The sequence below is a fragment of the Rhineura floridana genome, chromosome 4 (genome assembly GCF_030035675.1).
Source record: "Rhineura floridana isolate rRhiFlo1 chromosome 4, rRhiFlo1.hap2, whole genome shotgun sequence".
NCBI classification, from domain to species: Eukaryota; Metazoa; Chordata; class Lepidosauria; order Squamata; family Rhineuridae; genus Rhineura; species Rhineura floridana.
In genome coordinates, this window is record NC_084483.1 from 101,711,995 (window position 1) to 101,729,117 (window position 17,123).

Here is a 17,123-nt window from a genome sequence, read left to right on the forward strand (position 1 = left end):
CCATTGTGAGTGTCCCAATGTGATTATGGTAGCCAGGTCTGATCCAACCATACCTTTTGGTGCCCTGAAGATGATGAGCAATGTGGGAATGAGAGCAATGTGCTGGTCACTATACTATCAGTGGCAGTAATAATTTATTGTTTGCAAATTTATTAATTTTAATTATTTCTCAAGCTAAACAGAATATATAAAATTGGACAGGTCCTTCCAACTGGTATTCTAATTGAGACAGAAATATAACTAAAAGAAAATGAGCGGGCCAGGAATGGATGGTGGAGCACAAGGACGGAGGTGGATGTCTCTCCCCTGGTTATTTCAAACAAAGACCACATTCCATGAGTGGGCCTTCCTAGCAAATGTTTCAGGAAACATTACCTTATTGTTCCATTTACTTCATACATTTTTAATGTAACATACTTATTAAGACGTCAGACCCATTGACCTGAATAGGACTTACTTCCAAGTAAACAAACGTAGGATTGAACTGTAAATGTCAGAGAGACGAGAACAACCTGAAAATCTGTGTGCCCCAAAGTTACTTCAATGAAGTATGCTTTAATTTTTCAATTTAGGAGGAGAAATCTGAAGGGAGGATACTAAGAGTCTCTCAGAGAGCCACACGAAAAAGGAAAAGAGAAATGGCAGTTCTGAAACAGAGTAAGTTGATATGTGAGCCTGTATCGGTATAAGGTTTTCATCAGTTTCTGTAATCTAAAGGGCCTCTTTCTTCTGTGTCATGTTACAAATCCACTGAGTGAACACTCTTAATGGAACAAAAGGCAATTCCTGCTTACTGATAGATATAGTTGTGTGATACATGTGTTTGTAAACTTTGTATTTTTCAATGTGCATTTAAACAGCTTACATGCACACCGAAAAATATAAATAATTTGGGATGATGATAAGCTTTGTTGAAGAGCCTGGTCCTTAACTGGCAGTATGCTTCCGAACACGTTGCTGGAAATTACAGGAAGGGAGAGTGCTCATGTACTCAAGTCCTGCTTGGGCCCAACACATGTAGCAGGACATACTCCAGACTTGGTTTTTGCAACTGGACATGGAGATGGTGATCTGAATGTGGGGGGCCTTACATCAGTCCCTCTGTCATGGACAGATCACTGCTTGCTGAAGTTTAGACTTACAGCGGCTTTTCCCCTCTGCAAGGGTGGGGGACCTATTTAGTTGGTCTGCCCCCAGAGACTAACGGATCCAGATGGTTTCCAAAGGGCTCTGGGGAGATAGGGCTGGTGCTCCTGTCGAAACCCTGGTTGAACTGTGGAATACAGAAATGACCTGGGCGGTTGACATGATTGGTCCTGAGCGCCCTGTGTGTAGAACTCGTACGGCTCCATGGTATACCCCAGAGCTGAGAGCTATGAAACAATATCGGAGACGGCTTGAGTGCAGATGGAGACGAACTCCTGGTGGATGCAATTACACACTGGTAAGTGCCTATGGTAAGCTGTATTTAAGGGCAGTGAGGGCAGCAAAAAAACAATATTTTGCTGCCACTATCAAATCATCAATCTGCTATCCAGCGGAGCTCTTCAGAATTGTCCGGGGGTTATTACACTCTGGCCCCAGGGACATGGTAGAACCATCTGAGGCCCGCTGTAATGAATTTGCTAGGCACTTCCAGGATAAAATCTTTAGCATCCGCCAGGACTTAGACTCCAGTGTTATAGCAGTTAAATCAAGCGGGGTATCCAGAGCACAGCCTTGTCCTGATTTCTTGGATGAGTTTCAGTTGGTACAGCTTGAGGACGTTGACAAGGTGCTTGGACAGATTCGTGCAACCACTTCTGTGCTGGATCCTTGCCCTTCTTAGCTAATAAAAGCTAGCAGGGATGGAACAGCCGGCTGGGCCAGGGAAGTGATTAATGCCTCTCTGTGAGAGGGGGTGGTCTCTGGCTGCCTGAAAGAGGCAGTAGTGAGACCACTCCTGAAGAGACCCTCCCTGGACCCAGAAAATCTTAACTATAGGCCGGTAGCAAATGTTCCATTCCTGGGCAAGGTCCTTGAATGAGTGGTGGCAGGCCAGCTCCAGACACTCTTGGATGAGACCGATTATATCTGGATCCATTTCAGTCGGGTTTCAGGCCTGCTTTTGGCACAGAAGCAGCCTTGGTTGCCCTGTATGATGACCTTTGTCGGGAGAGAGACAGGGGGAGTGTGACTCTGTTGATTCTCCTTGATCTCTCAGCGGCTTTCAATACCATCGACCATGGTATCCTTCTGGGAAGACTGGCTGAATTGGGAGTGGGACTGCATGGCGGTGGTTCCACTTCTACTTGGCAGGTTGGCTCCAGAAGGTGGTGCTTTTGGGGAACATTGCTTGGCACCCTGGATTCTCCAGTATGGGGTTCCACAGAGGTCAGTTCTGTCCCCCATGCTGTTCAACATCTACATGAAACCGTTGGGTGCGGTCATCCGGAGCTTTGGAGTGCGTTGCCATCAGTATGCTGAAGACACGCAGCTCTGTTTCTCCTTTTCATCTTCTTCAGGTGAGGCTGCCAATGTGCTGAACCGGTGCCTGGCTGCGACAGTGGACTGGATGAGGGCTAATAAACTGAGGCTCAATGCAGACAAGACTGAGATGCTGCTAGTGGGTGGTTCTTCTGACCGGATGGTAGATGTCCAACCTGTCCTGGATGGGGTTGCAGTCCCCCTGAAGGAGCAGGTTCGTAGCTTGGGGGTTCTCCTAGAACCATCTCTGTCACTTGAGGCTCAGGTAGCCTTGGTGGCACGGAATGCCTTCTACCAACTTTGGTTGGTGGCCCAGCTACGCCCCTATCTGGACAGGGATAACCTGGCTTCACTTGTCCATGCTCTGGTAACCTCCAAGTTAGATTACTGCAATGCGCTCTACATGGGGCTGCCTTTGAAGATGGTTTGGAAACTGCTGCTTGTGCAAAATGCAGCGGCCAGACTGGTAACAGAGACCAGACGGTTCGAACACATAAAACCGATTCTGGCCCACTTTCATTGGCTGCCTGTATGTTTCCGAGCTTGATTCAAGGTGCTGTTTTTAACCTATAAAGCCTTACACGGCTTGGGACCACAATACCTGATGGAACGCCTCTCCCAATACGACCCATCCATACACTGTGTTCCACATCTAAGGCCCTCCTCCGGATGCCTACTCCGAGGAAAGCTTGGAGGCTGGCAACAAGGGAGAGGGCCTTCTCAGTAGTGGCCCCCAAATTATGGAATGATCTCCCTGACGAGGTGTACCTGGCACTAACACTGTTATCTTTTCGGCGCCTGGTCAAGACTTTCCTCTTCTCCCAGGCATTTTAGTATGTGTTTTTAAATTGCTTTTTAAAAATGTGTTTTTAAATTTGTATATTTGTTTTTAATGTTTTTAATTGTTGTAAACCTCCCAGAGAGCTTTGGCTGGGCGGTATACAAATGCAATAAATAAAATAAATGAATAATAAATGAATACCCATGGGCAACTGATTGACCACTGTGAGAACAGGATGCTGGACTACATGGGCCACTGGCCTGATCCAGCAGGCTCTTCTTATGCTCTTATGTACGGTACCACCTCACTGTACCGTGAGGTGATCATTCTCACTGTATTTCGAGGCTCTCTAGTATAGAGTTGTGTTGCCTCATTTCCAGTCACCAGTCTAAATCTTAATCCATTTGTTATGTTGTAAACAGCAAATATTGTGTATTTTGTAAAGTACAAAACTGAAGAGTACCATCCTCCAAGTACTTCCATTTTATTACTTGGCTGAATAACTTCCTTTCTGCTCTAGCTTTGTTCCACAGGGGGAGTTTAAAGTAGAAGTATAAATGAAATTAAGATAATTGAATTGCTTGAATACTGGCAAGGGTTTCTGTACCTCACATATGTGAGATTGTTCAAATAGTTTTTTAGAACATGCATTTTAAAAGCAGAAGTGAGGCCTCGCTTGGTGTCCCTTGGGAATAATTTCGTATCTAAACCATATGCTGAAAGTTAAGAAAGATTTCTAGAAACCAGTAATAAATAAATTCTAGGAGATGTCTAAAGTGGTATAAATCAATCGCCATAGAATCAGGTTGTTAATAAAGTGGATTCATTTATTTGAGAAAAACAACAGAGTTAGGAAATATTGGTTAACACCAAAGCTTTCTGCATAGAGATCTGTATTTTTTGCTTTAGCAATAACTATCCATCTCTGCTAGCTATTACTCAACAGTGAGCAAAATGTAGCTTTGCTGTTCTCCTTAATGCAGTAACATGAAAGCGAAGCACATAGGATTATACTGTAAAAAGACTCTAGTTTATACAGCTATACCATAATAGTAGTAAAATACAGTTGCTTATTCAGGTTGTTTGTTGCAAAGTTGTGACTGTATGCTTATGTTAAGCTTTTAATTTCTAATTCCAGCTTTGATGTCAAAGGGAAAGAAAATATGGAGTTGGTCTTCATATTTGGAAGAAGAAAAGGCTATAGCAGCACCTCCTAAGATTTTTAAAGAGGTATGGTGCCTTCTGAAATTCTAAAAGACTGCTTCTTTGAGGAGGTAGTCAGGAATCTGTCCTTTGTGTACATAAGTGTCATGTACAAATACTGAAGAAATTTGACATGGCTGATATGATCCATGGTCCCAGGCTATGATCTGAGGGCACATGAGGCCACCACCTTGCTGAAGTTCAGCAGGTCTGGGGTCTGGTCAGTGCCTGGATGGGAGACCACCTGGTATGTATGGTGCCTTGGGTTATATAATGAAAGAAAGGTGGGATATAAATGTAATAAATAAAACAATAATAATTTTAAAAAGTGATCATTTTGGTTTGCCTGCCTGCTTGCTTGATTATGAACCCTGAAGATGCGTTACATGTAGTATGATATTTTATACAGTAAATGTTGAATTGTTCATTGGATTAACGTGCATTGAACTTGTAACTAGTTCAACTTAGGCCTTATCAAAGTTTTCTTCTCATAGATGATGACTAAAAGCTTTTTCAGTGGCTATACTGCAACTCTGGGATACCCTTCCAACTGAGTTGTGTTTGACCCCCTCACTAACGTCATTTAGATAGATAAATTTGAAAAAAAATCTGTTTCATTTCAGTAAGCCTTTTATGGTTGGTTGACTGCTTATGTTGCTGCTTTAATTTTTAAGCTGTCTTACTCTATTGGATTGTTGCTTTAAATGTAAATTGTTGTATATTATTATTCCGGTTATGTATTTATGTTTTTGAGTGCCACTTTGGGTGTGTGTGATTACAGAAAAGTGGGATATATTATTATTATTCCTACTACTACTACTACTACTACTACTACTACTACTACTACTACTACTACTACTACTATTGCAACAGGTACTCTGGAAGAAACAAATTTGAAAGTGACTTGTATATGTCTTCTGTGCTTAATTCTGTGTGTTATATGATTGTTCAGCTGGCATGCACAAATTGCTCCTACATTGATAGCATATGTAACTTACCCATGATGTACACATATGGTACCCATGTGATGAAATACACACATGTATCTGCTGCATAAGTTATACCATGAACATCCATGGTGTGCCACCCAATCCCTTAACATGTAAAACAGCTGCCCAACACTGTTTGCACAGAAACAGCTAAAGGAGATAAAACAAGCTGTTGGAACAGCTCTGAACAAAAATGGAAGCCTTTTACTTCCTGGGTAGGTTGCCGCTATAGTAGTTTTATGATAATAGTTTAAATTTTTCTCTTGGATGCTTTTAAAATTACTTATGTAGCAGAGTGGGTTGTATTCAGCCTAGCACTAAGGCTAAGGTTCCATCACAGCAAGGATTAATCCTGGTGTGATGAAACAATCTTTCCCTCTTCTCCCCTTGTGCAGCTCTTTAATCTGTTCTAGAGGTTCCCCCAACCCTTAGATTGGATTTGGGAAGGTAGTGGGGTATGTGCAGGGGTTCGAGAGGATGGAAAAGTCCTGTTGTGCAAGTGGAAATCCTTGTGCTGATAGGATGTGTTAGCAGAATACTGCCCATATATTTTATAATTGGCGAGCATAGTTATATAATTTGCAAGAAATTCAAGGGGTCTACATTTGCTGTGCAACATATTTATAGGAATTTCTGTACACAATTTAGTTTTAAAAGATATTCTGTATGCACAACCATTATTTGCCTCCTTTTTACACGCCCATTCTTATTGCTTATTAGTGGGCCATGTTCAAGGTACTTGTGTTAATTCACAAAGCCTTAAACAACTTGTACCCGAAGTACCTTAAGGACTGTTTATGCTCCAGCTCGATCACTGAGATCTTCTGAAGGGGCACTTTTGGTGGTTCCCCACACCCCTGAGGGTCAGCTGGCCTCCACCAGGGACAGGTCCTGACCTGTGGAATTCCCTACCAGTAGACGTTCAGCAGGAACCACTCCTTCTTTCTTTGAGGCATCTTTTAAAAACAGCTTTTCAGACAGGCCTTTTAACATGATTCCCACCCTGCCAATACTGTATTATTGATGCTTTTATTATTGTTTTTACATTTTTATGCCATTGTATGTTGCAGGCCTTGATGTACTCTGTGAAAAGTGTGGCCTATAAATACTTTAATTAATTAATTAATAAAGTTGCTATTTTAATATGCATACAGTTGATGTAGCTTGAAATGTCACACAGAGTAATTAAGATGCTATGGATATAGTTGATTTACACGCAGCAGATCTACTGACATTTAATAAAGAATTTGGGTAACAAATGAGCAATGTAAAATTTATCTAGTGCGCGCAGATCCCACGTATTTTGATAGAATCAGTTATTGTAGCCTTGGTTACATACAATATCTGTAGGGTAGCTTTAACTGCACTTACATTTTTATTATTGCAGTAGTTTCAAGTTCTGGTTAATTGATTAGCTTTAACCACAGTTAATGCTGAAGCTGAGATACCAATTACCAACAGTTAAAACTGAAAGAGGAAAGGTGGAGGCATTCTGGAATCTAGCAGGGGAAAGGGGACTGTGGGAAAGCAGTGCATAATTCACTGGCCTACTCACAACTTCTTTATTGAGATTAAGAGTATCTCTGCATCAACCCAAAGGTTTTGCATCATTTCAGCTTAATTTTTATTGCAGTAAAGAAGAATGAGAGAGGATGGAGATGGAGAAGTTAAGTCAGGAGTCATTGATTCTTATAACTTTTCCAGGGATAAGCAGGAACCTGTGGAAAACTATAATCCTGTGTGCGTGCGTGCGTGCGTGCGTGCGTGCGCGCGTGCGCGCGCGCGCTCTGCCTTCAAGTCGATTCCGACTTATGGCGACCCTGTGAATAGAGTTTTCATGAGGCTGAGAGGCAGTGACTGGCCCAAGGTCACCCAGTGCGCTTCATGGCTGTGTGGGGATTCGAACCCTGGTCTCCCAGGTCGTAGTCCAACACCTTAACCACTACACCACACTGGCTCTCTTTTATGAGATTATCCCTGGAAAAATTACATAGATCCTTCATTCCGCTTCAATTTACTTTGTTTTGCATTGAAATATTGTCACTACTTTGTACTTTAGCTAGCGGTTTGGAAGTTTAAGGAGTCCAAAGGTAGAAGGTTGGAGCAATTATGGTGCAAGATTCTTACACTTCCACCAGACTTTATCCATATGTAGTCGATTACAGCACCTCTGTCTGATCCAGAATTCTCAATTTCAGTTGTACAGATGAGAAGGGAAACAGTGCAGGATAAGTACAAGAGTGAGTGGCTTTTGTGGATTTCATTTTCCACTAATGTCTGAACCCAGGCGAAGGAAAAAAGATTCCTATTAGCAATACATATCGCAGTTTTGGATATGGATTTGGAAGATGAGAAGAGAGAGAAGCTACACAGAATAGCTGCTCTTAGGAAGACTATTAAGCACAAGGAACATCCATAGAGAACTGAGGCTCTTATTTTTAATGCAGATTTTGATATTCTCATTCATCAAAGTTGTAAAGCAATTTTTATATGTTTTTGACTTCCACATAGGTTTGCTTTAAACAAATAAAAGTTGAGTCTGCTCAGTGGAAGGACAGAGATCCATATCCCCTTGGAATAGTTACCCATCTTTTAGAAGTGTTTATACTCAACTAACAAAATGTGGCATTTTTCTTCTAGTACCAGTCCTTCCCATACAACAAAAATGGATTCAAAGTTGGAATGAAACTGGAAGGAGTGGACCCCGAGCACCAGTCAATGTATTGTGTGCTTACAGTAGCTGAGGTGAGTGCCAGAAGTGTAGCATATAGCCATCATCACTTGGAACCATTGCTAGCTTTATTCTCCATGAATTTTTCTAACTCCCTCCTATTTTATTTATTTATTACATTTATATCCCACTTTTCCTCCAAGGAAGTTGGTGTACGTGTTTCTCTCCTCCTTTTTATCCTCACAACCCTGTGAGGTAGGTTAGGCTAAGAGACAGCGACTGGCAGTTGATGGCCATCAAAACTACATGCTATGTGAAGAAGCAATTCCTTTTGCCTGTTCTGAATTTCCCATCATTCAGCTTCATTGGGTTCTAGTATTATAAGAGAGGCAAAAAACTTCTCTCTAGATGATTGTGTTTGAAACAAAATCAACCTTCCTATGTATAAATCATGTTTTGTTTAAAAATATCAGTCTTCTTATTGATAAACTGTGTATACACCCAGGAAACCCTGATGTGTATGTGTTATGTATGCTACTGTCATTATCTTGCTGACTGATACTTCTTTCTCTCTCTCTTGTCTGACATTTCTCTTTAGACTAAGATTCCTTCCCTTTTCTGGATAATAAGTAATGTTATCCCAGTAAAAAAAAAAATAGCATTTTATTTGACAACTCTTGATTTTGATTGCATCTGTGTTGATTTTCAAAGAGTGACTTTTTGGTTTAGATGCAAATACATTTTTGCTTAGTTGTACCTTTTCGTCTATTATGGATTTAGATTTGTGGCTACAGAATAAGACTTCACTTCGATGAGTACCCAGATTGTTATGATTTTTGGCGGAATGCTGATTCTTCTGATATTCACCCAGTTGGCTGGTGTGAAAAAACAGGACACAAGCTTCATTCACCAAAAGGTATTATGTTACGTAGAAAAGATTTAGGTAGTATTAGACAGTTACTTTTTATTTGAATTTTGTAAAATCAGCCAAGGGGTGGTCTTATACTGAGGGGGTTTGGAGCCCACAAATAGAATTAGGATACTAGCTTAGTTGTGGAAGAGAAAATATTTATTTTCTATTCATGCGTTATTATATTATAGAAAATGACTGAATTCTGAAACATTTGAAACTCCAGCTGTATACTTTTTAATACTGAAGCTATATTCTTTTTATGAGCATTTTGTTTTGACCTGTTGCAAATGAACAGTGCAGAAAACAATCCACACAGTCACCGGGGGGGGGGGGTCCCAAGTCCATAAGTTTTTGTATGCATGTCAAGTCCACCACAAGATAGTTTTCCTATTACAATTTGCTTCTTTTCACACTTACTACACTTCTATTCTCATGACATCTTTCCACAATGAATTGGTTCAATAATAATGGGGAACCATGTTTTCCTTCTACATGAATGAGCCATGGTGGACATTGGGATTTCACATTCCCATCTCCCCATCTTCCTCTGTCATCAAATCCCTGGAGGAAGGCACACAAGCATGAAGCTCATTAAAGCTCATTCTCATAGCTGTAAACCGTGGTCTCAGCCATGGTTCTGCAACACAGAACTTTGGAGCCGGTGCAGCATTTGGCTTACTGAAGAATGTCTTTTATTTTGAGGAAAGTAAGTATGCAGGCCTCATGATTATGGAGGATTTTAAACATTCAAAAAATATGCTACTAGTACATTTTTGAAGAGGCACAAATCAGTAAGGTGCTGACGATCTTGAGATGTGCCTCTCATGCAGGTACAATAATGCTTGTGCATAGTAGCTCAGTGTAATACATTTAAAAGTATTGTCTGAGTTGACAGCTTTAATCTGTGTTAGCTGATTCACTTTACATAAATATGTCTAACATTTGAATTAACATTCTCCAACTGCAGTAGTGATCAGCAGGGCAGAGTGGAGCTGCGCTGTTACCTGACTTCCCAACGCCAGTGTCGCTGCAAGTTACCAAGAGGGGGAGGCGGTGGGGATGTGGATGTAGTGCAAGTGCAGCATCGGGAGTGTCAGACTGGCTCCACCCATGCTGATCACCCCACTGCTTTGCCCCTCTCGGTAACCAGGAGCAACCACAACATTGGGAAGCTGGGAAAGAAGTGCAGCTTTTCCCTGCCGACAGCTACTGCCCAATTGCACTCTTTCAGGGATATGTCAAGACCTGGAAATCTAGTAATAATGTTTCTATAAATAGACATAAGTTTGAATAAGTTTACTTGGTTCAGGCATGTATAAATTTATCGTTTATATCAGATGCCTTTCAGTTGATTCCTTCATAACTGTCTATTCACAAGAACTTATTTGTAGTAACAAGCTGTATTTTGTAAAGTTATAGAACTTACGTAGCATGAATGTGCTATTCAGTTTGCAATCCTAAACGTACTTACTTGGGAGTAAGCCCCACTGATGTTGTTTTCCTGTTTAAGAATGCAATCCTGCAATCGGTTATGCACATATACAACTCTGGCATTTTATTATAGGCTTCACAAAATTGCTTTACAGTGCAAGACTATACATGTCTACTCAGAAATAAGTCCTATTGAATGCAATGTGTTTATTCCTAGGTGAGTCAGTAATGCAGTTATTGCAGTCTTAGGCACAGTAGGTTGGTTCACATATAATGTCAAACCATGCTTTGGTGTTACATTAATGAAACTTGTACTCGTGCAGCCCCTCCCACTGCATTCCCTATTTTATCTGTCAGCCTTTTCATGAAAGCCACAGTATGCTGTTGAAATGAAATTATAAAATAATAGTCTTTATGAACCCTGTAGACCAGGACTGGAAACCAAACCTAACAAAGGGATCCAACTTCTTTTTGCTCAAAAAGATTATAAATCCTAGACTTTGTATCTTGTTCACTGCAAGAGCGCTGCCAAATTCATAAGTATGCATTATCCATACATGGTATATGTATCTATATGCTTCATCTCTCTACTAGAAAATGGATAGCTATGTCTCTTAAAGACAAACATATGGTTTAGTTTTAGTTTCTCTGTGTCAGTGGTGCTTTCAAGAGAAACATTTGCATTCAACACGAGCATGGAGCCTACAAATATAATCCAAAACAGGTTTTTTAAAAAAGTTACTTCCCCCCCTCCCCCAGTTAATTCTGGAATTTAATGATTTGGCAGAGAAAGAACTGTCACATTAGCAGTGGTGATTGCAATTGACATAAATGCACCACAAGTTTAATGAGTATTTTATCTTCCTCCTTTTCATTGGATTCTTTAGGATATAAAGAAGATGAATTTAATTGGCCTTCATATCTGAAGAAATGCAAGGCTCAAGCTGCTCCTAAATCCTTGTTTGAAAACCAAAACACAGTAGGTTTTCTCTGATTATGCCAGTTTCTCTGCTAGTAGCTTTTATATAATATGACGATGTCCTTGGTCTTCTTGAATATACAGTGTTTTGTATTATATAATGGCTCTCAACTAAAACTAGGGAAAGAATCACCTAAATAAAGAGTTGGCTGCTTTGTCGCTTTCCCGTGGTAAAATGATATTGCATGGAATATCAGAACTTTTTCTCCTTTGGGCAAGAGGACTTATCTAATAAGTCTTGCTTTGGATTAGTTAGATCTAGTATACTGCTATCAGTTGTGACAAGTCTCAGAAAAATAGCACTACAAATCACAGTGAACCCCAAAAGAGATGGCATCATCAAAGTCTGAGTTTCAAGGGACCTTGTGCCACCTACCTCAAAGAAGATGTGAACATTACCCAAAGGAGCAAAGAAGAAGTGAGGACTGCCAAATTCTCAGCTGGCTCCAATTTTAATCCAAGCTGGAGAAGAATTCCCTTCCAACACTCTTCCCTTAAGCCACGCTTACTAGGCTGCTGTTAGAGCTACTGGTAGTGCTCTAGAAAGACTCTGGGAGAGTAAAAAGGGCAGATCTCTCCCTTTTCCCCAGGTAGCATACCATCAGATGGATTATAGCGTTGCCTAGTATCTGAAAGCAGGAATGCAAATGAGCCAAGATGAGCTGCTCCTTCCAGTCCTCACCCCAGTCCATTCCTGCCTTTCGTCCAAGGCTCATCTCCCTTTAACCTTATCTCAGTTCCCTAATTTTGTGTGTTCTTTGTGTGTTTCTTCTTGTCCTTTTTACCTCTATTCCTTCATGATTGTCTTTGTATTAAAAAAATCACTTCATGTTCCCCTCCTGGACTGTCTCCTGCAGTGGTGTGCCCTATCCCTCTGTCCCTGAGGGCCAGCTAGGTCGCCAGAGGCTTCCTGCTTTTTACCCTGCTTGCCTCCTGCAGTTTTTCTTCTTTTCGCCACCTGTCCTGCTGAGGTTTGCGGCTGAAGCCTGTGGCTCTCCTCTTTTTTCCTCTCCCTTGACTGCCCATTTGAGTAATCAGGTGGCGATCCTGGGTGCTGGTGGTTCTTGTAAGCGGTTTTAAAGGGGTAGTTTCCTGGGGTGGCAGACCAAGCTTTTTCCCCACCAGATCTCACATCTGCAGCTCTGGGTGGCCACTGTCCCTGGGCGCAGAGCAAGTCCTTCCTAGGGAGCTCGCATCTGTGGTTCCATTCTTTTGTAGCTGGTGGCTTGCTGGCACGGCACAGCGGGCCTTCTTTCAGCGGCTGGCCTCTGCATGGCCTCTGAGCCCCCCTTTTTCTATTCTATCAGAGCTTGCAACCTCAGCTCTGTGGCTCAATGTCACTGGGGTGTGTGTAGTGAATGGTTGCCCAATCTCCACAGCTGCGTAGGGCACCCGAGGCTCTCAGGCTTTTCTTGTTCCATTTCCCCACACACACACTCTTTTGTTACCTGCCCTTTTTTGCTCCAGCTGCCATTTTGTTTTTGCTCTTTTTTCTGCTTCTGCCTCCCATGCACCATTTGAGTGCTCCTTTTTCCTCACCTTTTTTATTTTCCTTTTTCATTTAACCAGTCTATTTTTGCCTACTTATTGTTGTTTTATACTTACCTATTGGTTTTCTCCTTTCCTCCCCTTGACTCTACTTGATTGAGGCCCAACTGCACCCCTCTACTGTGTGTGTGTGTCTTTGGCCTCTGTGAATCCATCACACACACCCTCTTCCTGTGTGTGTGATATCTGAATACCGCACTACCGTGTTCGTGTGCCCTAGTCTCTTCTATTCCACCACACCCCAGCTACCTGTGCACATGTTGAATTTTTGATATCGCACCCCTCTACTGTGTGTACATATTTTCCTGTGTGTGATATCTGGGTGCTGCACCTCTCTACAGTGTGCATGTACACAATGACTATCCCAGCTCCAACTTTCACCTTTCATGAACAGTCCTGCAAGGTAGCACTGACTGCTTCTTCTCAGTCTTTGGTCACTTCAAGCCCTAAGGTGTGGTCAAGAGAAACTGGCAGCGCTCTTGTCCGGCTCCCTGCATTATCGAAACAGCCCAGGTTGTCCTCTGTTACAACTCGGCCATCCCCATCCCAAGCCGTAGTTAGTCCTAGTCAGTCCAGTATCTGTGGAAAGGGTTTAGTCTTTTCCCCTCAGAACAGACAGAGACATCCGCCCTTGGGCAGAAATATGGTGTAGTCTTCAGCTGAGGGCTTTCCCCACCTTTTGTTTTACAGAAGGCATTAGTATAGTAGGTTCAATACTTCCAAGAGACCTAATTCTCTCTCCTCCAAAGGCCTGAACAGCCAGTAGCCTGTTTCCATGGGCACAGCAGAAGAACATGATGGCTCCCCTAGAGGGCCACAATGTAATAAAGACATATGAATTGCCTCATGAACTTCATGAGAATGTAAGGAGAATGTAAGGGTTGTACTAGGTGATGGTTCTGCCATTTTTTTATTTGGAAGTATTTCCAAGAGTATCGGTACAAAGTTCCAGTTTGTTTCTCTGAACAGCGCAGTCCTTTATTACTGAAAGAGTGAATATTTGGATTTACCTTATGAATTCTTGTGAAGTTTGAAGGATACCCTAGAGGGTGATCTTGCTGTTATCCTGCTGGGTGAACATATATAAATAAGGTAACATAAAATTAAGTTGAGTTTGGCTTTTCAAGTTTCGTGAGGCTTCAGCCTTACCTGTTTAATGGCATAATGGCTGTTCCTTTCACCACGTTTTTAGTTTATTAGCTAAAGGAACTCCTGGAAGGTGGTTGATGTTCAATTAATATCCACCTTCACCAGCAGTTCCCTTGGTGGCTTACAACAGTTTTAAGAATTCCATATTAAAATACATGACTTGGCTAAAGTTTACACACACTGGTAGATGTGTCCTGACATGATATTCTGCTTTTTTACCTGCATATATGCAGTTCACTAGAGAGAGAGAGAGAAAAGAAGAAAAGCTTTAGATGTAAGCTAATTTGACTTTATTCCTTTCTTTGACAAGTAGTCCTTCTGGATGGTTTTGAGGATGTTGTCAATAAAATCGGAAGACATGTGGATTCCTTTTTTCTATACTCCCTAATCAAGTGATAGGAAGACTTCCAGGCCTTCTGTTACTCCTTTCTGTTCATTTACACAACAGTTTAAGGTTAAGATGACTGACACTCTGCAGGTGCTCATTCCATGGCAATGTTATGGGATGCCTGGAGATTTGCAACGTTACTCCTAGCTGGAGCAGTTGCCTTCTCTGGCTGCTTTCTAAGCATCCAGGTGGTTTGGTTGCCTACTTTCTCTGGTGTCCGTTAGTGATGTTCTCCTCTGATCATGGGATGCTGAGCAGATATCTTTATCCCAGCATTCTGATTATTGTGCAGGCACTTAGCCATGAAATGTTCCTGGGTATTATTTCCTTTTCCTCAATGTTTAAGTCTGTACATCGGAATATATTGATATAAATAGAGCCTGCTGGATCAGGCTAGTGGCCCACCTTTTCCAGTGTCCTGTTCTTTCTTTTCCAGCATCCTGTTCTCACAGTGACCAGTCATAAGACCATGGAAAGCCGCAAGCAGGACCTGAGTGCAATAGCATCCCCTGAAGCCCGTAACAGGCCTTGAGTGCAACAGCATGCTCATCTCCTGTGGTTCCCAGTGGCTGGTGTTTGGAGGTGCATCGCCTCCATCTGTGGAGTCAGAATGTGATCATCATGGCTGTTGGTTGCTGGTGGCCTTATCCTCCCATGAATTTGTCTAATCCTCCTTAAGCACTTCCAATTTGGTGGCTATCACTACTGTGTAACAGCATGGTAGCCTTAAGACAATAGTAAGGGCTATGAAGCAAGGGAACTGCCTAGCTATGTGGATTTCATGGAAGTGTATTGTCTTTCTCCTTCTGCCAGAAGCTCCACACAGAATTTTGGTTGGCTTCTGAAGGCAATTGCCACTGAGATGTTCCCTTTATTCAAGGATTCATCAAGTTCAACTTCCAGAGTTATCTGCAAACTCTCTTATTTTAAATTAAAACCTTCTTAGGCAGGCCTCTAGCTGCCTAATCATCCTACTCGTTTATTCCTTAAATAGGAATTTGAATGTTTTCAGGTGATTATATATTGAAGTGCTAGTGGGTTCTTAGCAAGTTGTCTAGTACTGTCAGGCTCCATTTCCCTTGTTAGGGACATGAGGTCCTAATTGTTCGTTGCAAGGGTTGGATCTTATACAGTTACGCAGCCTGATATTCTCGAGGCTGGAACCATTATGGACCTTGGCTCAGCACTCAACCAGGCTTTCAGGTCACTTTTCTACCAATGCCTCTACAGTCACGGGTGGTGGAAAATATAATGTACGCACACAATAGCGGTATTATCAGACCATTCTGGTCAAGTTGGCCATGTTTGCTGGAAATGAGTAAGTTGGAGATTTCTCCACCATGGCAACTTGCAGAGCATCTAACAGTGCTGCCTCAAGTTCCTCTTCTGCATCCTAGTCTGGCTTGGCTGAACATTCCAGGCGCCTGTGAACTATCAGGGATGAAATTCTGGTGTTTGAGTGGTGCTTTCTGAAGAAGGCTGGTCTCTTGCGGAACACTCAGTATCCTATTGGCCTTCCACAAAATGCTTCTACAAGTCTTCTTGTCGCAGTTTTGTCACATGGCATTCTTGAAAGAAAATTAAGCTGCTCAGAGCACCCATGGTTTTCTACAGGATGAGCTTCGGTTGGGCCTCTAGCTTAATACATGGCACAGACAATTGTCTGCTCTCTTATTGGTTCTCTTTCATCGAGGGTTACTCAGTCAACAAGTCTTCAAGAAGGGATGACTCTTCCCTTCACCCAGGCTGAGTGTCACCTATGTTCCTTCATGGCCGAGCACTTCAGCAGCAAGATGAACTTCGAAGTGGTTTGGCTCAGCAGGCAACAAGTGATACCAGGGCAGTGGAGACTTCATTCCAAGGTCTTCCACCAGTCGCAACTTAGGTTCAGTCTGCGGATCTGTTTGCCTCGAGTCAGAACGCTCAGCTTTCTCACTCCTTCATGAGTAATCACAAGATGAAAGCCAAAGTAGTTAACGCTCTTCTGGCTTCTTGGCCAAGTGCTCTGCTCTACTCTTGCCTCCTTTTCTCCTGGTGGGACAGATTATGTGGAAACTACTCCAGATATGTGCTCAACTGATTCTTCTCATCCCATACTGGCCACACCGGCCATGGTTTTTGGATTACCTGACCTTGTCAATCATTGATCCAGGAAAGTTGCCAACAAGGCCAGATCTTCTTCCCAGGGACCCTTCTGGCTTCTATATCCCAAGTGCTTTGAGCCTGACAGCCTTGTGTTTGAGCAGCGACAGTTAAGTCATTAGGTTTTTTCCAGAGTGGCCATTGATACTATCCTGTCCTCCTGAAAGCCTACCATGATGTGGATCAACCAAGGTTCATGCTTGACCTTTTCCAAATGGTGTCATTCTGTGCAACAGGTCCTTGACTTTCTCTATACAGGCTTGAGGAGGGGACTGAAGCCTATCACTCTACGTCAGCAGGTTTCAGCCATCTCTTCCATTTTGTATGCCAGGACAACATTGACTGGGCAGGCATCCTTTGGTTCTTCCATTGTTTTGCTGCATTCTGGTTCATCATTCATTATAATCCAGTTCATCCTCTGGAGAAGGTTTGGCATTCATTAGATGTACACAGGGCGCTCAAG

At 42.2% G+C, this 17,123-nt stretch overlaps 1 protein-coding gene across 10 annotated transcripts in view; it reads left to right on the forward strand.

Annotated features, from left to right (window-relative positions):
- L3MBTL3 (L3MBTL histone methyl-lysine binding protein 3) overlaps window positions 1–17,123 on the forward strand; it is a 145,056-nt gene that overhangs the window by 46,262 nt on the left and 81,671 nt on the right. For all 10 annotated transcript variants that reach the window (XM_061623832.1, XM_061623833.1, XM_061623830.1 and 7 more), the window contains 5 exons: window positions 573–657; window positions 4,386–4,477; window positions 8,080–8,184; window positions 8,891–9,026; window positions 11,342–11,433. In XM_061623832.1, coding sequence (XP_061479816.1) covers window positions 573–657; window positions 4,386–4,477; window positions 8,080–8,184; window positions 8,891–9,026; window positions 11,342–11,433 — 510 coding nt within the window. The remainder of the gene's footprint in view (window positions 1–572; window positions 658–4,385; window positions 4,478–8,079; window positions 8,185–8,890; window positions 9,027–11,341; window positions 11,434–17,123) is intronic.